Source organism: Lemur catta, chromosome 6 (genome assembly GCF_020740605.2).
Source record: "Lemur catta isolate mLemCat1 chromosome 6, mLemCat1.pri, whole genome shotgun sequence".
Classification (NCBI taxonomy): domain Eukaryota; kingdom Metazoa; phylum Chordata; class Mammalia; order Primates; family Lemuridae; genus Lemur; species Lemur catta.
This window is the reverse complement of record NC_059133.1, coordinates 22,733,284-22,756,497: the sequence shown is the minus strand read 5'-3', so window position 1 is coordinate 22,756,497 and position 23,214 is coordinate 22,733,284. Positions and strand designations below refer to the sequence as shown.

General features: G+C 34.8%; 1 protein-coding gene across 1 annotated transcript in view; it reads left to right on the top strand.

The window, feature by feature from the left end:
* The window catches only part of CFAP54 (cilia and flagella associated protein 54), a 281,353-nt gene that overhangs the window by 52,683 nt on the left and 205,456 nt on the right, over window positions 1–23,214 (top strand). The window contains exons 20-26 of the mRNA XM_045553185.1: window positions 1,544–1,720; window positions 5,283–5,375; window positions 5,594–5,779; window positions 9,293–9,429; window positions 12,478–12,625; window positions 14,331–14,486; window positions 20,168–20,290. Coding sequence (XP_045409141.1) covers window positions 1,544–1,720; window positions 5,283–5,375; window positions 5,594–5,779; window positions 9,293–9,429; window positions 12,478–12,625; window positions 14,331–14,486; window positions 20,168–20,290 — 1,020 coding nt within the window. The remainder of the gene's footprint in view (window positions 1–1,543; window positions 1,721–5,282; window positions 5,376–5,593; window positions 5,780–9,292; window positions 9,430–12,477; window positions 12,626–14,330; window positions 14,487–20,167; window positions 20,291–23,214) is intronic.

The following is a 23,214-nucleotide window of genomic DNA, read 5'->3' as shown; positions in this document are numbered from 1 at the left end:
CATACCCAGATCCTATCTCCATCCACTCTTACCTTCCCACTTGAGCTCGAGGTCCAGATTTCCAAATGGAAACCTCAGACTCTCAACATGTCTTCTGTATGGCATACAGCACAGGTTTTTGTGTTGGAGTGAAATGTGTTTAAATTTGGCAGACAGACATGTTGTCTTATTTCCAGAATTTCTTCTTTTATATTTTTCAATTGACCAAAACTTCCAGAATAAAATGGAATAGAGGCATTCTATCTCTTTCTGGATTTTATTGATTTTATTAGTGCTTCACTATTAGCACTGAGTGCCATTTCTGTTCTATTAGTAACATTGTGGCTATTTGCTAAAATTAATATTTTTTAGTACTGCTGAAAAAGAGCTTTCCTAGTTTATTGAGTTTTTAAAAAAATCGGTAATGAATGTTAAAAAGCGTTCAAATATCTTTTTGGCCATTGAACACTATGATCATATTTTTTCTCACTTGATTTATGAATATATTAAATTATATTCACATACTTCCTAATATTAAATTATCCTTGCATTCCTGGGAGAAAGACAATATGATCACAGCCTATTATTTTTTTAATATATCTTTAGAGTCAATGTATTATTAGTATTTTATTTAGGATGTTTGCATTTATATTAGTAAGATGATTGCTCTATGTCAATTTTCAGATTTTATTAAAGTTATAATAGTTTTATAAAATTATTTGAGAAGATATCTATTTCTCTCCATAGTTGAAAATGTTTAAATGGCATAGGAGTTATCAGTTCTTTGAGATTTAAAATATTTTGTTTATGAAATCATTTCAGCTTAACATTTTTGTGTGAAATAATTTTTGGATGCTTTTTCCAGTTTCTTCCATCATTATTCCTGTGTTCAAGTTTCTTGCTTCTTGATGGCCACACTTATTACCATGACTCAAGCATTACAAAAGTGATCTATGTAACCAAAAAAACATATGTACCCATGTAACATTTTGAAATAAGAAAGTGGTTTTCATCTATACTTACAATAATAATAAACTTACAAAAAAAACCTAAAAAAAACTTGCCTGTCTGTCCTTATAGTTCATAGAACGTGTTTTTAATCTATTTATTTGTTCTTGCTGATGGTAAGAAACTCTCAATTTTATTCATTTCATAAACCACATATACCGAGTCTCATTATTTGAGAGTCACACCTCAAGCTGAATTAAGGGTAGGTATGTAGTTCATCAGTATAAATGCAGTTGATTGTGTTACAAACTTTTTAAGAACAATGAAATATGATAGATATTCAGAGGATTTGATTTAAAAATGAAATGTCCCATATTAATAATAATGATAAACATATTAGACATGTAAATATGATGCCATTTGTGATCATGCTTGGCTTTATTTAGTAGCCATCTTTTACTTCTGCAAAATCATGCAATAACTGGTATACACACACACACACCTGAGGCTCAAGAAACTGCATAAAGAATGTTGCTTAACACCATCGGAAGTCTGCAAATATAAATGAAGTTCAAGCTCTTGAAATGTATTTTTCTATTTTTACATCTCATTATAGGAAGCATATTCTTTAATTGAGAAGAGTGAAGCAGAACAAAAGGCCCTGTATTCATATCAGAAATATTTGGAAAGCTCAAAAAGAAAGAAAAGCGGAATTCCTCCTCCACCCATCCTGCTATCCCGAACTCATTGTTCTGTGACACTCAAACCTGTTCCATTTATTTCGGATGTCAAGGTACAGTCTCCATTATGATCTTAGCCTCATGCAAAGCAACATAAGTACTTTTATGACTATAGCGATTGATACTTTTATTGCTGTTAGGACCTGAATAGTCTTATTTATAATCACTGAACACTAGGTTAGTATTCTAATGTCTTGCCTATACTTAGTTTCTTCATGACATTTTGCCCTTTATGCTATTTATGGTATGCTCTGTATAGAATTGCTATACCCAAGTATATGGTCAGGAGGAACAATGAGAAGCATTTCCCTCTAAGTATCTTTGTCACCGTGACACAATCGTATGTTGAAGTCCTAGTGTGCTCAAGATGGCCTCCCTTGAAATGGATCGGACATTTGAAGAGGATAGAAGTTATTCTTAGGGCCACGACAAAGATGAGGCAGCAGAGTGTGGACATTTGGAGGTGATGAATCTAGAGGTTCTGCCCAAAATTCTTCCAAGTAGATGTGGATTCTTTTCATTCAAAGGGCAATTCCAACCATATTATAAATCATAAATCTCTGTGTATTTATTAAAGGATAAGCTTTTTCTCTCATTCCTGATGCCTTAGAACGTAGCCTTAATGTGACTAAAACTTGAGATTTCATTTCCTCACAAGAATTTGGTTCCACCTAATTTATATTTTAAATATTGCATTTTCTTCTTTTAGGTTATCAACATCATGCTCTTTGATGTTATATAAAAATGAAGATTCATCTTTGATTCTCTTTAGGATGTTATGCTTGAATTTACATCAACCTAGTATAGTGGAAGGAAGGAACACAGGCTTTGAAGTCAGACAGATTGAAGCTTAAAATTCTAGCTCGACCTTTTACTAGCAGTATGACCTGAGGAAGGCTAAATACATTTTCTGAGAGGTTTTTTTTCCTTTTTATTTGTAAACTCTGTTTACTGTGAAAATTAAATGAGATGATGTGTATAATATTTTTGGCATATGAACTGATATCTCTCCACTTCTTGTGTTAAACGTATGTGGTAAAGTTTATTTAACACAGGTAATCGAAATTATAGACTGTGAGTATGTTATTTGATGATATTTTTCATAATGTCTGTCCAGTGAACATTTGAGTATAATTTGTCAAGCTCTGTGCAAAGGTATTGAGGTATAAAGATAAAAGGTGTAAAGATAAAACGTGGTTCCATTCCTTGAGGAGCTTCAGAAGAATGGGAGATGAGCGTCTGTGAGAGGTAATACCACCTTCATGACGCTTTATCATTGGGAGAATAGAAGTAACATTACCCTGTGTTGTAATAAATGTGTTATTACTATTGCTGGCAATTTTAAAGTTCAACTGTGGATTTTTTCTGAATCCGTTTAAGAAAAAAGCATCACTTATTTTGGAAAATCAGTACAAAGCTAAGATTGGATGATTTACTAAGAGTTTTTTGTTTTTATTGAAACATTTTGGTTTATTTAACCAAAATCTTATTTTTTATGTATTTCAATTTGGTGACTATTTTATTTCATAATTCTTGGAAATTGGAAGACATAAGTGCTCCATGTTTGACCTGTAGTTTTAAGACTTATTAAGTAGCATGTTATATTAAATTTTATCAAGCATTAGTTATATTACACATTAGGAGAGTTCCAGGAGAGCATCACGCTCTATTACCTACTTATCAGCACTAGATGGTGCTATGGGATTGAAGAAGTTTTCTTGTTTAATGCTTCAGCCATCTTTTGTCTTATCAAAAGCTCTTATTAAGATATTCATTTCATTACAATCTGTTTTTATAGTTGAAAATGCTGATGTTATTTACATTTTATATGAACTCTTATAAGTTAATAGTGATTTGTTCATGGTGTTTCTACTCTTACGCAGATTCTAATTGCACATTGCTTCCTAGAGTCATCCAGACTGAGACATTTTCATCTGTAGAACAAAATCAAAATATACAGTCTGCTTGTAAAAATGCTTATAGAGATAACTTCACCTAAAAATTCTGGGTTTATATATTAGAACTTGGAGCAATAATGATCTGAGTCATACAACAGATTTTATTTGCCTTTTTTTTCCTGTATGAAAAATGGTACTCTTTTTGCATGGGAAATTAAGAGAAGTCAGCTTTGAATTTTTTTCTGAGATTCATCTGATGTTTCCCCCTGGCCTCCAACTTCCAGGTTCTTTCAGTGTTCTCCCTGTCCTTGCCTTTGACTAGCGCTCTTGGGTTAGTTGTGTATATCACAATCACCTGAGACATTTTCTTTGGCACTTCAAAGGTTCAGATACTTGCACCAGAAATTGTAATTCACTGAAGCTAGGCAGGCTTGGGATCTGTAATCTAAGAAAATGCTTGATTCTGTACAAACTGTATTTTAAAGAAATGATTCTGGAGCAGAGGCAGGGTTGAGAGCCACTCATGTAGGTTAGACACCCTTAGGATTTTTCTGTTGACCTGGAGGGACCTGGAGGGAGAAGTCGTAGGCAGAAGCTGTAAGAGACATTTGCTTTTTAGAGACAATTATATTTTCCCTTCTTTCCAGCTTCCCTTGTAGTTTAGGAGGTGCCTTTGGGAAAAAGGAAATGCCACAGTGATGACCACTCACAACCCTAACAGTATGGCTTGTTGCTGAAGCTGCTTCCTTGGGGATCAACTCTCTCCCTTTTCCCTTACAGTGAGAACAGATCATTCTCATAATGAATCTCCATTATTTTGACATCTTGGTAGAAGGACCATTGTCTAACTATTTAATCAACTTTAAGTTTGGTTGTTTCTGTGGGATTTGCATTTTATGTTTGGTTTATATTTAAAAATTGTCAAAGTATTATCATGTTTCAGAAAATTTATAAACTGGAGAAAAAAATTACGTATCATCTACCCATCATCATGTTACCATCTGAACCCCACCACTATTTTTATTTAGGGGCATTTTCTTTCAGGCTTTTTCATATGTATTTTTACATTTCATTTAAAATACTACAAGTTAGTATCTTGCTTCTTTTTCCACTTGCTTTTTGGAAATATTACAAAAATATGAAAATCATTTCAATGTGGATCTTTTTTTCCATCAAGATTAGGTCATCCCCTGCCACTATCTGTCTGATCTTGGGCAAAGTTCTTCAGTATCTCTGCATCTCCATTTCCTGTGAAGCACAATGACAACAGTAATCCCATCTCATAGGGATGTTGTGAATACTAGAAAGTATCTGTAAATTTCCTAGCAATACTTAGCACACAGGAACTGTTTAGTTAATAGTAGTTAAAATAATTACTAATAAATAATATTTTAGCATAAAAAAATAATATTTTACATTAAACCACAGTATATTTGTAAACTTGGATTTCATCTTTTAAAACGTGAATTGTTACAGTTTTGTTTAGAAAAGTATTCCTTTTTTAAAATTAAAAAAGGGGTCTTAGGGTCTTGCAGTGCGGCCCAGGGTTTCAAACTCCTGGGCTCAAGCTATCTTCCTACCTCAGCTTCCCAAAGTACTGGGATTACAAGTGTGAGCCATTGTGCCTGGCTTAGAAAAGTATTCCTTTTGCTACATTGACGTAAAAAGAATAGAATGCCTTTTAAACAGACTATAGGCTCATCTCTCTCCTTGGCAGGTCTCCTGGTACTGCATTTTGGGTTGTAAAGCAGAAGGAAGTTATGGAAAAGTACGACTAAACAACAATCATCTCCCAAATTCAGGAGAAGCGGTATGTTGACTTAAATGTCAGGAAATTTTAGCAAAGCCTCGGTAATGACAATTAAATGTTTTTTTTCCTTGTGAAGTCATTATTTTAGTTAATTTCTCCAATTCAACTTGAGACACAATAGTGAAAGAAAAGATTTTTCATATAAAGTTTGCTTAATTATATTTAAGTCTCATTATTTTAAGTTTCCAAGTTTAACTTGAAATATATTTTGTTAATAGATACCAGCTGATGGTAAAAGCATTTTTGAAGTGAAAGGTTTAGAAACCAATGAAAAATACGTATTTGCAGTTGCTGCCTATTCTTCTAATGGAAAACTTGTCGGTGGTGCTATTGGGGAAACAACTAAACCAATTCTGATTTACCCACCTCTTTCTGCTGTTACTACTCGGATGTTCCTGACACAGGTAGAAGAGATTTCTGCTAATTTTTTCCACCATGTTGTTTTCCGTTGAGCAGTTACTAGGCAATTTCTGATGGGAAAAAAAAATCACAGCAGATATTCTAAAGCTCCTGTAATACATATTTTCCATTATTACAGTTTAGTCTTAAATTATGAATTATTCATTCTCTTATTAAATTTTTTTACAATGGTATTTTTTCCTGGATTACAAATGTAACACATATTAATTTTAGAAATTTTGGAAAATATTGAAATACGTAAAGAAGAAAATAAATGTTATCTGTTTTCCAGCATAGTAGTTCTTACACTGAGATAATTTTGTCAATAGCTGGAGAAATTTTTTGTTGTGATAACCTAGCAGGGTGCTACTGGCATCTAGTGAGTAGAGGCCAGGGATGCTGATAAATACCCTACAATGTACCAGCTAACCCTCCATAACAAAGAATTATCCAGCATAAAATGTCAATAGTGCTAAGGTTGAGAAACCTTGATCCAGAGATATCTCTGTATTTTTGATGTGTCTATCTGCCTATCCATCTGTCTAGATACATACACTTATCTATGTATACATACTTATATATACATGCACATATATGTATATGAATTTGTGTATAATATATAACTTTAAACATAGCATACATATTATTTTACAGCATACTTTTATTTAATATATAATTGACATTTTTCCATTCCATTAAGTGTTCTTCCAAAACATAATTTTTAATGGCTCTATGGCATTGAATCTTATGGATGTATCATAGTTTATTTAATCACTCTCCATTGTTGGACATTTGGATACTTTCTAGTCTTTCGCCATTATAAACAAAGCCATGACACACACTTTAATGTCTAAATCTTTACCTGCACCCATGATTACTTTCTGAGGATAAATTCATAGAAGTGAAATTTCTGGCTAAATAGGGACAGACAAACCTAAGTTCAAACTCTAGCTCCTCACACTAGCCATGTGATATTGGACAAGTAATTTTCATCTGTGAAGTGGGAATAATAATAGTAACTACCTCCCACAAGTTTCATGAGTATTAAATGGAATTAGGCATGTCAGATATTTCACTGTAGCACTTATCACACAGTAGGCACTGAATAAATAGTATTGTTATTTTTAGTTATGCATATATGCATGCATTAACATTTTTGCTGAAATAGCTATTGCCTGACTTTTTTAAAACATGTCACCTGTGAAGCAGACACTAGAAAGAGTGACTCATTGACCTAGGTCTTAAGCGTCCAGTTTTAAGCCCATTGTTGGCTGTAGAGCTGATGGCTGTTCTCCATTTTTATCATATTCCTATTATGCTAATTTTTCTCTTAATAGTTGATTAGTATTATAAGCTAGAATCTTAGTGGCATTTTATATTATCATATTTTTCAAAGAAAATTAAATTGAGAGAATTGCTAGGATTTGTCTAGCATTGGTTTAGCATGTCATATTGGCTTACGGTTTTCTGATATTTTGATGTCTTTGGAATCTAATATATTCCCTAATTTGCAGTGATAGAGTTATTGTGAGGAACTGAATATTTCATTCAGGCCTAATTTTTCTCCAGGGAGTGGTTTGACTCTTGGCCTCCATTTGGCAGAACTTTCATTGAAAGTTAATAAAACTAAGTCCAAGCTATACTGCTGGGATAATGAGAAGTGTCATGAAGTAATGACCCGTGTTTCTTTATTGATACTATATTTGCAGTTCTGTAGTTCATTTATGAGCATTCTCTCGCATAATGTTAAGTGGCTAAAGCCAAACTTTCTCACTTATTTAAACTTCCTTAATTTACAACTTAAGTTTAAGCTTTTAAGTTTTAGCAAGTTAATGTACCTTTATTTTGTAAGTGCAATCTAATTTTCATGAGAGTGGTTAGTTTTTAGTTTCAGGACAATTCTGTTCTTTGAAACATATTATCATAAATATTTTATAGTAAAGTATGGAGATATTTCACTAAGTGCTTATGATTAACTTGGCTTTTGGAATTTTAGATTGTATCTTTATTATCCTATAAACATTTATAAAGTCAAGTGAGTCTTTACTAGGTTTCCCTAAATATAGGGTATTAATTTAGTCTATCTAGAAATTTTTTTTGAGCAACTTTTCTGAATTATATGTCTCCTATAGCTATTTTTCTCTTCTTTTTTTGGCCTCATTTCTTTTTCTTCTTTCTCTTAAGTAGAAAATGGCTAGCTAATGTGAAATAAATGTTGAAAACTAGAAATCTGTGAGCAAGATTCTAATGTTGACCTTAGAGATTATGATTTCAAGCAAATTGATTGGTCTCAATTTCCCTATCTGTAAAATGGATATAAGAATGAATGCCATATTCTATTGGATTATTGAACCACCAAATCAAATAATTAGTGGGCACAATGACTTGTTGAGATAAGGAAATTGGGAATATCATTTATTAAAAAAACTCCACGTGCCAGACATTTAAAATTCATTATTCCATTTATTACAATAACTCTGTGAGGTGGTATGATTACTTTCATTTTATAGTTGAAGAAACTGAAATTAATTTAATCCTTTCTCTGCCAATCCCATCATATCCCAGCAAGGCTGTCTCAGGGAGAGTAAGTAATGTACCCAAGGTTACTCGTGTAGCAGATGGTAAGCCTGACACTTGGACCAGCTCATGCCTTTCTACTGCTCTGTGCAGGTTCCAGGAAGTCATCCCTACTGTGCTTAGTACAGAGGAGAAACTTCATAAAGCTTACTGGCTGATTGATGTTAAGTACCCATTTCGCAGATTTGAAAAATTTTGGCCCTGTAAATTATTCCCTTGAGTAAAAAATATTGCAGTCACGTATAGCTCATTTGGTGAGATTTTTTGTTGTTATATACATGGTTAAATAGAATGAATTTTAGAAACCTTTTTAAAGAAATGTGCTCTACCAAAAGAAATAGGTAAGCTGATGATTTTTTTCTCCTGAGCTTTACTAGTGAAATCATTTACTTTGCATTATGTTAAATTTGTTAAACTGAAAATGTATCGTAGCTTCTTGGAAAGCTTCTTGGAAAGCTTCTCTGTTTTATTCTTTACTCTTTTCAGCTGTGAACTTTTTATTGCACAAAAGCTCTGAAAGTGTCAGTCAGAACCAGAAAAGAATAAGGTATATTTCATATATTGGGTTTGGGAAATCTGATTGTTTCTCTTGGAACAGATTGTTCATTATAACACTATCTATAATAAATGGAGTGCACTGCCGAGATAGATGGAAATGAAATTAATTTGGCTCAGATGTGATCTTTGTTTTGCTTATGAGGATTTGAAACATCCTTACAGAGTTTCAAATTTCCATGCAATTTAGAAATAAAAGAGATTTTAAAAATGTGTCTGTCTTCCTTGCCAGTGGCCAGCGTTACATTATTATGGCACCATAGGACAGAAAAGCAAATGTGAACAACTGTATATGAAATTAGTGTGTGATAGGACCTTGTAAGAATGTGTGCTTAAAATAGACATTTCATAAACAAAAATATTGCTTAACATGCTTTTTGTTGTAGGTTGCCTATCAGCTTGGTAACTATGAATTGGCCAAGAAAGTTTTCTCATCAGTTTGGGATTATTTTGTTGCTTCACCACTTCAGGATGAACAATCTGTTATTAGTTTAAGCAATATAATGACTATTACACAGAGAAGGTAATTAGAAATATTCTTTTAAAATATTCATTTGCTTACTGAAAATAAAGACATTGGGTGTGAAGCCTAGAATTAATTCATTTTCAATTTCATGTTAAGATAGTTCATATAAAACTGTTCCTAACAAGAATTATAATAAGAACATACATTCCAAGATCCCATGTCCTAGTTAGAAACTTTCTTGCTAGAGTCAGAAAAAAATGTTGGAGGCATAAAGATGAACGTTATAAAATAAAAATACCAAATACTAACTAAAGTAATATCAGTTATACCAGAAAACACAAATACGCATTGGGGGTTTTAGTTCCAGTTGTGGTTAAGGTTAGTCTGAGAGGTGGACTGTTAGGGGAAGAAGGCTTTCCTTTGTTTGAAGAGGCTCCTGGGGTTAGACCACTGGCAACTGCAAGTAGGGCAGTAGAAACCATATGAAACTACAGGCCATCCCATCTTGACTGCCGTTTTCCTTAAAAGAACAAAGTTTAAGAGCAGCCTCAGAAATGAACGTTGGTGTGATTTCAGGCTGTCTTACCAAATTAAAAAGCAACAAGAATTTCCCTCACCTACTTGTTAATGCCTGAAAGATTTTACATATGAAGACAAAACCAGCCAGGCACAGTGGCTCATGCCTGTAATCCCAACAACTCGGGAGGCTCAGGCAGGAGGATCACTTGAGCCCAGGAGTTCTAGGCTGCAGTGAGCTATGATGGCACCACTGCACTCCAGCCTGGGCAACAGAGGAAGACCCTCTTCATTCCTCAATCAAAGATAATGAGCTTAAAAACGCAAATATTGGTTGAGACAAAGCATTGATAATGTTTATTTACATTAAAAGTATAATTCCATTCAATTAAACAAATATAGACTTAGTATTTACTATGTACAAGCATGCTAGGTATGAGCTGGATTTGAGAGACATTTTGGAGGAGAAAGAGATAGGTCTTGGATTTTATGTGACTTGTGGGGATAAGAGAGAGAAAGGAGTAAAAAGTGACTGGGATTTCTAGTGTCAACTGACTTGGAAGCCTATGACATTTCCTATGGATACGTGAGAGGTGGAATAAGTTTTTGGAGGAAGATAATTAATTTTATTGGGAATATCTTGAGTTGGTTTTCCAACAGGATGCCTTTGTGGATATCAGCTGGCAGTAGGTTTATTTATTTAGTGCTGACTCTCAAGGGAGAGTCAAGGCTAAAGATACGGATTTAGAAATTGTCCACTGAGGTCATCGCTGAAATATTGACAATGAGTGATATTTCCTGTAGAATGACTGCTTAGCAGAAAATATAGAAGGCTGGAAATGGACCCTGGACATTACTTACATGTAAGGGGCAGAAGCAAGAGATAGAACCAAGGAAGGGGATTGAAAGGGAGCTGTCCAGGAACTGAAAGTCTAGGGAAGTGTATTACCAAGGGAAGTAAAGGTATCACCAAAGAGGAACTGGTCAGTGATATTAGATGCTGATGCAAAGTCAGAAAGAGCAGTTGATCAATAAAATGCTACAGGGAGGTTGAGTAGAGTAAAAACAAAGTAGAGATTTTTAGGGTTGGCAATTAGGAGGCCATCGGTGAATTCAAGAGAAACACTTTTGTGGCATGATAGTCCAGAAAGCATTAAAGAAAAAATGAAAATGAAAAATCCTCAGAAGCAAAGACCACTCATGAAGTTTGGTGGTAAAGAGAAGTGGAAAGCAGGCAGAAACTTGAGGGGTTTGGAGGAAACCAAAGAGTTTTGGAGGGTGAAGGGAAAGGAGCCAGTAGAGAGGGAGAGACTGAAGAGATAAGAAAATGCAGGTGATGATGACACTAGAGTGGCAGAACCAGGAGGTTATAAGAGTTCATGGGGTGGAGAGTGGGGGATTTAGAACATTTTCAATGAGGAATGTGAACAAGAGGATGTTAGGGATAAATGGAAATGTTGCTGAGAGCAGTAATGACTCAGTTGATGTCATCTAACATGAATTCGTAGTAAAGCCCAGCTCTTTGTGGCTAAGGCTGCATTTGATTCATCTTTATATCCCTGGGTCTAGAACAGTGTCTTATACACAGTAGACATTCAGCAAATGCTGGTTTGGATGAAAGAAAGAACAAATGAGTAAAATAAATGAGTAAGTGATTGATCATTGTAGCAGGGATAGAAAGGTTGGACAGTGACATCTATGCAAGGTCAGACAAATTGATTATTGCATAAAATAAAGAGGTGACAGAATCTTTTGTGCCAGAAGGATCACCATTGAAAAGACTGACCAGAGTCTGAGCTGGGTGGGGAAGGAAATGGAGCCAAGAGGTGACAGCCTGGACTAGTTGCATGTGTCAAGGTGCTGAAGGTCATCATGATACAAAGAGAAAGTTTGGTATGAGTTGTGGGAGTGGGAGAACTAAAATTGTCTTGGTAAAGATAATTTCAGAGTTGAACATGGTGGTGAAAATGATCATCTTCAAGTGTGAATTACTTCTCTGTTTTATAGGGATAGAAGTTATGGAGAGTAGATGGACCTGAAGCTTAAAAGGGAGGGTTTGTCATCACATAAGGCAAACGGCAAGGGAGGGAATGCCGTACACAAAGATGGAAGATACAGGTTCCACAGCCTTGCCAATGGTTGGCACTGTTGGCTGCAATTTACAAAAGACAATTAGAAATAACACAAGAGTTAAGACTCTCTCTATTTTTAATCGTGGCTGAGTTTGCTATAAATGACCCATATTTCCAGAAAGTTCATTAACTGAAATATTAGGCCTGTTTTTCAAACTTCTGAAAATTTATGATTTCCTTATATTGATAGAAAAGAACTACATATATTAGAATGAGAAAACTTTGCCACCCCTTAATTTTATGTATCCGTGACATAATATTTTAGCATTTTGATTTTATTAGTCATGAACTTTCATTTTACTATAAACAGCTGTGTAAGAATAGATATTCCACACATTTTTGTTGCTTTCTTGGGATCATTGTGTACATATTAAGAACAAATCAATCTAAAAAGCCAAGTTCACATGCTAAATCATTTTATATTTATACCTGTAACATCATTTACTTCCTTTTGCAGATTACATTCAGAAGTTCTGGCGGAGACTTCCTCAATCCTTTTATACCTTTTTCTTAGGAATATTTTTGTAACAAGTGACATTAAAATTAAAGAAGAAAATCTTTTCTGTGATAATATTAAAGGCAATGAGATTTTCCCTTCTCAACAAGTAAGTCAATTAAAGTGACTAAAAGCATGTCAGATTCACCATATTCGTTTCTTGATGTTTCAAGGTCATGTTCTTTTGGGACTGCGTATTCTGTCTTGTGAATGGACTCAGAGGCCATTGTCTGACTGTGCTTCTTTATTAGATATAGCACATAAGTTTCGCAGGCCTGAGTTCATGTTTGTTTTTTCTCTACTTTTCAATTTATCTGTTTTCCTTGTATACAAAAGTAGTATGTATTTCAGACATTCAAAAATGTATAGTGCATAAAGTGAAGCTCATTGTCATCCTATTACCTCTAAGAATAGCACAATTTTGTTTTCATGTGGTTTCTCTAATTTTAAAAAATTTGCATAGACTAAGCTGTTATTATTTATGAAAATGGGATCACAATCTACTTGTATTTCTGCAGCTTGCCTTTTTAACACTTTTATATTATATCTTGGACATTTTTATGGTGGTATATATCAATGTGCCACATCCTTTTTCATTATAATATTGCATTCATGTACAGAGATAGGTATTTAACCTATCTTTTATTGATAGACTCTCAGATTGCTTATAAACATCTGCAACCCTATCATGCTCTTGCTTTGGGTAAAAATCCTACATTATTTTTTATTCCTGTTTAAGGTTCACTCTTCTTTGTCTCTTTCTTTCTTTACTTGTCTCAGATATGGAGAATTTAGTCATCTGTTTTCTTTTATTTTAAGTTGCTTTTTCCTACCCATCCATTTATTTATTAATTAGTTAACCAGTAAATTGTTACATGAGACTGTGCCAGTTTCTGGGGATATGAAAATGAAAATAACATTACTCTGCCCAAGACAAGTTCACTGTCCTATACAGCCCAAGCACTCACAACCATCAGCCTATTCCTACTACACTGCATTCAGTTTCTTCTTCCAGCATATTTGATGTGAAAATAAAGACAGTTTGAAGGTACTTCAATGAATTCCAGAATGCTACACTACTGTTCTAGTAAAAACTGGCTGTATAGAAATTTCTTCCGGTTGCTGCTCAGTTTTCTTTGTACATAATCTTGAATGTATATATAGAAAAATAACACAATCTTTCCCTAGGAATGGGAAAGAAGGAGTAAGAATGTTTTCCTATTCTTTCAAAGTGGCATTTAATCTTAAAACCCTAACTTTACATTTTACTATCATTTTCATTTAAATAGCAAAAGTGTAAGTAGCAGAAGTATAGTAGAAGATTAGTTTGCTTTACTGAAAACTTACCATTTTCTCACAAATCAAAAGGGAAATGGGAATCTGTTAATCAAGTGAGGGCAATATTACAATATTAATATTATAATATGATATATAATATTAATGTTTATTAAAAATAAAATGTTATATTTAATTATTAATACTTGTTCAAATTTGTTTTTGATTTTCTTTAACATAAAAGTATAGCAAAGATTTTATTTTAACAATAAAAAATGATTCTTTTTATTATTTGTGGTACTTGCATTGTTTTACAAAAAAATTTTGAAGTTTAATTCTAAGATTATGCTATCTGGATGTAACAATATCTGTATGCATTGGGGAATTAGAGTTGTTTCTGAATTTAGATTTTCTTCTAGCAGACATTCATATTGTTGTTAAGTCAAAAGGATCATATTTTCTATCTTTTATTCTCCTTAGAGACACTTAAGCTAAGCACCTGATGTTCAGTTTGAGTAACAATGCCTGTTTCTTTACAGATTGCTAGACTGGTTGAATGTGAAAGAGTATTGGTGGCATTGGAACTTAGCAACTTTCTGAATGATGCCAGTTATGCCCTTCAAGCTGTGACTCAATGTTATGGCCTCCTTGCTCCTATAATCTATCACAATATTGTTCTGGTACCTGTTGTACAGGTAAGGATAGTTCTCTTTCCCCCGAAAATAAGGGTATTTTTATAAAGGCAACTCAACAATTCATTTTGCAAAAGCATTTATATCTCTTATAAAGTACAAATAGGTCAAGAACAAGTAGTATGAAATTTCAGGAGTTAACTGAAAAATATTTTAATAATTTATATGTCTGGGCAAACATAAATAAGAACATGAAATGTGTTTCTTTGGAAACATTCAGCCCCATGCTGTCTATATTTAAATATTGGCAATTTGCTTTTTAAGTTTTTAAAGTTATTTCAATTTTTATGTTCTTGTAATGTTCAAAACAGCATTTATTTAAAGCATATTTATTTATGCTTTATTTATTTAAAGCATATTGTTAAATCCATCATCTGGTGAAATGACCAGATGACCCAAGAAAAAAATACATGGTGTCTTGGTGATAGAGGAATCAGAATTTATGGAAAAAGGGTAGGTAAGACCTGGCTGAAGGGATTGTATCAGTTGTCCATGCTTCTTAACAAATCACCATAAACTTTGGGGCTTAAAAGGACACCCATTTACTATCTCATAGCTTCTGTGGGTCAGGAGGATATGGGTTAGCTGGGTCTTCTGTTTAGGGTCCTATCAGGTTGAAATCAAGTTTTGGCCAGGGCTGTGATTTCATCTGAGGCTCAAGGTCCTTTTCCAAGTTCACTGGTAATTGAGAGAATTTATTTCCTTGAGGCTATCCAGTAGGAGGTCATTAGCTCCTAAAGGCCAGCTCCCAATTCCCTGACACATGGCCTTTTCCACAACATGACAGTTTGCTTTTCAAGGCCAGTAGGAGAGTCTCTTGCAGTATGCTGTGAGGAATCTAACCAGGAGAGCCATGAACTCATCGCATTCACAGGCCACACCCATACTCAAGGGGAAGGGATTACACAGGGCTAGTACAGCAGGGGGAGGAATCTTGGGGACTATCTTAGGATCACCTGCCACAAGGAAGTAATAAGAGAAACAAGATTTTGCTGCTAAGACTTGCAGAAAGTTATCATCATCACCATCATGTTGTCATTGTCATCATCATCACCATGAACACAGTTGTTGAGAACCAAGAAGATGTGAGTGAACTTGTGAAAAGTCCAAAGATTTTGATTTTACTATTAAGAAAACTAACCAGACAGCTTATGTAACTTAACAAATATTCAACTTGAAGTGGCTCTACTGGAGCATAGATGCTTTTCCTTCTCCCACAATCCCCACATCTGGTAGTTCATCTGCTGAGGAGATCTCCCTCCAGAGTCCAAAATCTAGACTCATAGTTGACAGCCTTCCTTGTTGATTGTAAATAGACTGGAGCAGTATTCTCAAGTGTGGCATTTGCTTCCTCCAGAACCCAAAGGCATCTACCTGGCCTGGTCTTTTCTTCTTAGAGGTGAGAGATGCCAGATGTCAGACTTATTTTGGAGGGAGTGTCCCAGCATCCCCCAGATATTTCATTAATGTGACACCCCCTGAATCTTCATAGTGTTTATTTCTACCCTCTGGAGGGCATGTATCTTATCAAGGTCTTCAATGTGCTTGCCATTTCTCGCTCCTTATGTCTGATTAACATGGTATCATTGACATGGTGGGCTACTGTTTTTGTTTTAAGACATGTCTGGAAAGTTCATGTCCTTTCACACAATATTATGTCAGAGGTATGAAAGTTATTGCCTTGGGGAAGTATTCAAAATGCACACTCTTATTTGTCCAGTGTTAATGGGAACTTTTTTTGGTACTTCTTTCTGATAGGATAGAGAAGAAAACATATCCATATAAACGCATACCCTTTAATATGTTTTAGCAAGGATACCACATTGGAAACAGCAGCTGCAATTGGTGCTCAGTTGAGTTTATAGTAACCCACTGTCACCTTCTAGGATCTCACTGATTGAGGATGCCTTCGGCTACAGCTCAGAGAATGGATTATAGCTATGAGAAAAAGCCTTAAGAAAGAAGTCTTGAATTAAAATTGTATTGTTTGGAATAAGAAAAGATCAGTGGAACACAGGGGAGATTCCAGAAATAGGCCTCAATATGTATGAGAATGTAATATATGACAGAGTTGGCACTCCCAGTCAGTGGAAAGAGAATGAACATTTTTAATAAATGGTGGTGAAACACCTGGTTATTCATCTGAAAGAAAATAGAGTTTCATCCCTATTTGTACTATATACAAAAAGTCCCACATGTATTAAAGACTTAAATATAAAATGAAACAAGAAACTTTAGGAAAAAATATCCCAGGAGATGATATATGCAGTTCAAGGTTTGGGGGAAAGCTTTTGAACCAAGATTGAACTCTTAGAAACAAGAAACCCATGTGTAACAAAAGTTATCATAACAAAGATAGTAGAAAATTTACGGATTTGGAAAAAATATCTCCAGTTGTTGTGAAGGGTAAATAAATATACCAAAGAGTCTTGCAAATTGACAATAAGCCAAATAGAAAAATGGGCACATGATATGAATAAACAATTCACAAGAGAGCAAATCCAAGTGTCTGAGAAACATGTGAAAAGAGGGTTGAATTCTGAATATTCATAGAAGTGCATATTAAATTAACAATGTAATATCACTGGCAGAATCGAAAAGATCTGTAACTCCTATTGCTGGTGAAGACAGGGGACAAAGGCATTCTCATTCATTGATTTGGGAAATGTCAGTTGTTACAAGCATTTGGATTTTGGTAAAGCAATTTTCATTTTAATTAAATTAAATCTAATTTTAAACAATATTAAAAACAAATATGCCTGATACGCACAAGAACAGAGACATAGACCAATGGAATAGTACTGAGAACCCAGATATAAAACCATCCTCATCTAGCCATCTAATCTTTGACAAAGCAGACAAAAACATACAATGGGGAAAAGAATCCTTATTCAATAAATGGTGCTGGGAAAATTAGATAGCCACAGGTAGAAGACTGAATGAAACAGGATCTGCACCTCTTACCTCTCACAAAAATCAACTCACGGTGGATAACAGACTTAAACCTAAGGCATGAAATCATAAGAATTCTAGAAGAAAATGTTGGAAAAACTCTTATAGACATGGGCCTAGGGAAAGAATTTATGAACAAGACCCCAAAGGCAATCACAGCAACAACAAAAATAAATAAATGGGACCTGATCAAATTAAAAAGCTTTTGCACAGCCAAGGAAGCATCACGAGAGCAAACAGACAACCTACAGAATGGGAGAAACTATCTGCATGCTACACATCCAATAAAGGGCTGATATGTAGAATCTATATAGAACTCAGGAAAATCAGCAAGAAAAAATTAAACAACCCCATTAAAAAGTGGGCAAAGGACATGAACAGAAACTTTTCAAAATTAGACAGACTAATGGCCAACAAACATGTGAAAAAATGCTCAACATCTCTAATCATTAGGGAAATGCAAATCAAAACCACAATGCGCTATCACTGAACTCCAGTGAGAATGGCTTTTATGAAAAGTCCCAAAACAACAAATGTTGGTGTAGATGTGGAGAGATAGGAACACTCATACACTGGTGGTGGGACTGCAAACTAGTACAACCTCTGTGGAAAATAATATGGAGATACCACAAAGAGCTAAAAGTAGAACTACCACTTGACCCAGCAATCCCATTACTGGGCATCGACCCAAAAGAACAAAAGACATTCTATAAAAAAGACATCTGCAGTAGAATGCTTATAGCAGCACCATTCTCAGTTGCAAAGATGTGGAAACAACCCACAATCCATGAGTGCCCATCAATCCAAGTGCCCATCAATCCATAATAAAAGGTGATAGATGTATACCATGGAGTTCTACTCAGTCACAAGAAACAGTGGTGATCTAGTACCTCTTGTATTATCCTGGATAGAGCTGGAGCCCATTCTACTAAGTGAAATATCACAAGAATGGAAAACAAGCGCCACAGGTACTCACCATCAAATCGGTATTAACTGAGCAACACCTTAGTGCACATATAGTAGTAACATTCATCGGGTGAGGGGCAGGTGGGGGGGGAGGAGGGGATGGGTATATTCACACCTAATGGGTGCAGTGCACCCTGTTTGGGAGATGGACATGCTTGAAGCTCTGACTTGGGTGGGGCAAAGGCAATATATGTAACCCAAATTTGTACCCCTGTAATATGCTGAAATAAAAAAAAAGAAAAACAAACAAAAAAATTCAAATATACTTGATATGGTAATCCCTCTGCTAGTAATTTATACTATAGAATAAAATTTTAGTAAAATTTAAAAATACATTTATCTGACTCAGAAATCCCTCTGTTAGTATTTTATCCCATGGAATAAAATCACAGGTTGGCAAAATGCTATTCCCAGCTCCACCCCTGGGTTCCTGGACCCATGTGTTCTACCTGCTGGGACACAGTACCACATACTAGGCATGGATTTAGGGTATATACTGTGTCCTGGAGGGTGGTGTCTCATCCTTACTGGGTATCATCTTGAAGCTGGTGCGTTGATTGGTATTCAGAGTTGGCAACTGAGCATGTATAAGGGTGTTTACTGTGGCATTCTTGGCAGTGGCAAAAAAGCTGCAGACAAAGAGAAGTACCAGTACTGCCAGACTGCACAACATTAACCATAAAAGTGTGCGACATGAGGTCCTGGAAGTGGCTGAGTAGACTGTGTTTGATCCATACCAAATGGTATTACGCAGCCATTAGAAATAATGAATTAGAACTGGACTTGTAGACCTGGGGGATTTCTCACAAGGCATGGTTAAAGGAGAAATGTATAGTTCAGAAAAGTGTGTATAAATCCCATTTTGTAAAATGACAACAACCTTCTTTCTATGTACATTTATGTATTTATACACGATTATATGAGACTCAAGAAAACTACAAAACTACTAAGGTGTTAACATGGTTGGGGGTATGGTGTGGGAGGGTGGGAGAGGGTGATCATGGAGGGGAAGGAGTTAAGAAAGTATTAAAAATAAGTGTCTGGTAACAATACTGACAGTGTTGTTAGAATGGGAGCTTGAAGCACTTAATGTGCCCCCAAAGAACCAGCATTTGGATATTAATTTGTCCTTGGGGATACTCTCAACGATGAAGATTGCTGCAATCTCAGCTGTACTTTTCTGACAGTGATGTTTCCCAGAACTATGCAACAGTAATGAAAACTAAACTTAATCAGCTAGCTCTTGATCAAATTCAGAATAATATAATATGAAACAAGGAGAATATGAAGTCAACACCAATATTAATTGATTTCCTGGGATGTGAATATTTGGTCTTAATTTTAAAGGAAGGTATTATTTCAAGTACCTGGAATCACTATATAATATTTAATATACCACATAATCCTCCATATGAATTTTCAAGGTCCTCCTATGCCTGGATATGATCTTTAGTTTTTTTTGTATACATGTAACATGCTGCCTATATCTTTTATGACACTTGTCAAAGTATGTTTTTTTAATAGTTATTTGTGTATTTATTTTATTCTTTTCACTAGTTTTCAAGTTATTTTAAATGAAGGGATTGTCTCAGGATTGAACATATCAATTTTATCTCAGTGTACATTCCTTTCTACCTAATAAACAACGTATCAATAATTATTTATAATGGTAAAATTTTATGTCTTAAAACTCACATGATTTGATTAGAGCATTTCATAATCAGTAAGGATGATATTTTAAACTAAAATCATTTTCTAATTTTTAGATCTTGATAAAGTGTATAGTGGTTTTGCAAGGATTGCCAAATACCATCTTCTCAAAGAAAAATACTGCGAGTTATGAAAGTGTACAGCACATGATAGCTTGTTGTATCTTCTACGTAACAAAGGTATTTATCTTATTCTTTATCTAGTGTCATAAAACTTAGGAGCAGTAATGCTTTAGAAAGTCAAACTACTTTGAATCGCAGTAAGTAGAAAAGCATTTTTAGATCAAAAGCAAATGTGAAGTCTAAACATTACAGAATAGTTCAATGTGTTGTTGAACTTTTTGATGAAACTGTGGGGCTTCACAAACTAAAACTTGATGTTCTTGAAATAGCATTTATTTTGTAGGCATTCTATATGGTCACACAGAACAGATTTGTTTCACAATCCTAAAACATGAATTATATGCTCATTATACTGCAGTAAACCTGTGTATCATCTTGTCAGGTTGTGATCTCAGTGGCAACTGCAGGTAGAGCTGAAGTATCCTAACCCAGGAGTCGCGTGTGGGTAGTGGGGCTTCGAAGATGTCCAGAGCTCAAGCAGCAGGATTATGACTGAAGGGCAGTCAGTAAAGGAGAAGAGTAAGATAATCTCATGAAATTGGAATGTAAAAAATGATGTTAGACTTGAAGGAAAGGACAGATTAGGTAGGATCTAAGGATGATTCTGAGATTGGTGTACAGGACCCTGAACTCAACAGAGAACTAACCATAAAGATGAACTCAGACTGTACCAATCAAGAGTGATATATCTAGAGATCTAAGCCAGGGAGAACACATAGGCAAAAGTGTGGTCAGAATATAAACTAGTTTTTCATTTTTGTTGCACTCCTCCATTTAACAAATATTGACTGATTACCTGTCTGTGACGGTGCTGATTTAGGCACTTGACATATGCACAGAGAATTAGAGAGAACCTCATAGTAGCTGCAGGAGAAGAATAACTCATGGATGACATGAGCAGTTATTTGCAACGGAAAGAAAACCAATTAGCTTCAAACTTTTTATCAGCAACACTAGAAGTTAAAACACTGGAACAACATTTGTAGAACCCTGAGGGAAAAAAGACTGAAGTCCAAAAATTAATAACCAGGAAAGATATCATTCATTTGTCAGGGCAAAACAAACATTTTCAGAAGTGCAGGCATTTGAAAAGTATTCTGCCCATGTACTTATCTGAGGAAAACACTTGAGGAAATACTCTATCAAATGACAATTGATTCAGAACAGAAATCCCAAGCTAGGGAAAGACAAAAAGGAGAAGAATAATGGGAGCAATGAATCTTGCAATATATGAGTTATTAAAATTAAATAGATAATAATGATGTGACTAGGACTTTGCAATATAAATGCTAAGTAGGGATTCTTGAAAGAGAAGAGTCATCTTTGAAAGAGAAACTTACTAGTAACCTAGAACTAAAACTTCCATCCTGTTTGGGTTGGGGGAAGATGTGAGCAGGTAAAGATTCTTGGTGCATGGTTGTGTGTTTTATGTATGTATATACACACACATATAAAGTACATGTAGTATAAAATTACTGTGTTCTTTGACAGAATGTGTATATTTCAAGATGCTTGAGAGGAATATGTAACCATGAGCAGAACTTTAAAGCATAGTAAGCCTTCTAAATTGAAAGGAAGAAAAAATTAGCAGGGAGGAATGAGAGAGATGAAACAGAAATAGGAAAAAAGGGAGGAAAATGGCTAATTTGGCAAAAGTAAGAAGGAAAAAGGTAGCGTTTAAGATGGAAGGAATAAAATTAAGTATATTAAGTATAAATAAAATTAAGTATATTAACCACTTCACTAAGTGTGAAGAACTCAGAAGACAGAGACTGCCAGATGGGCTAAAAAGTTAGGTTCAGATGTACACTATGTCAAGTAACACTCCTAAAACATGGTGACAAAACAGTGGTTGAAAAATAAATGGATAGACACAGGTACTGGGCAAATGCAAATAAAAATAAAGGAGTGGCAATTTTCATATCAGAAAAAGCAGAGTGCAGGGCTTATAGCATTAATCAGGGCAGAGATTCTGTTCTGAAAGATCACCCTTCTCTGCTCCTGGATGGCATCTGGTCATTTTCCAGTCTTAGGACAGGCTCATTATCAAGTATTAAAGATCAAGTCTGAATTAAAACAAAACTTGAATTTTTTTTACAACAGCAAATTAAGGGAAAAAGCCAGTAAAATTATATCAAAAATGCTTTGAAGGCATTTAAGTACTTTTCTCACTTAGCAACCTTTCCTAATAAAATTTCTAATAAGTTAGGATGGAAGGAAGGTATTGAATAATGATAAAGACATTTGCCAAAATTTTACAGCAAATATACTAAATGGCAAATTTCTGAAGCTCTTTCCTTAAAAATCAGGAAACAGGAAAAAGCTGCTGACTCTTAACAGTAAGATTCAGTGTTTTCAGAGGTTCTTTCTCATGCAGTAGGTAAGTATATGAAACAATTTAATATTATCAGAAAGGAACATGCAGGCAGTCCCCGGGTTATAGACAACCTGTCTTGTGGCGTTCCGTACTTCCAAATGGCTCCCTATAAGGATAATTTATAATTAAAAAATTAATACTAATCATTTGGGAATGAGTTTCTTCTGCGCAAGTAAACAAACCTACATGGCGTAAGAGATTCATTGATGCATCTTCATGCTAGCGGCTGGTCTCATCGTTCATGTGGTTGCTTACACACAACATCACTTTCATCTTAACTTTTTCATTCAATTTTGTGAGTCTGTGTTTCCTTTATGACCATGCCTCCAAAGCAAAAGTCCCCTGCAAGGCCAGGTGAGTCTGCAGCAAAAAGAAGGTGATTACGGTGGAAACAAAAGTAGGAATAATTAAGCTTTGAGAGAAAGACCAGACGCCATCATTCAGTGGGAAAGCATTAGGCTTTAGTTGCTAGACTATCGGAACAATTATAACATAAAGGATGAAGTGAGAATAATGGAACATAGGAAAGGTAGTGCTCCAATGAAAGCATCAATTATTGCTAAGCAGTGTAGTGGATTAATGACTGAAATGGAAAGGTTATTAT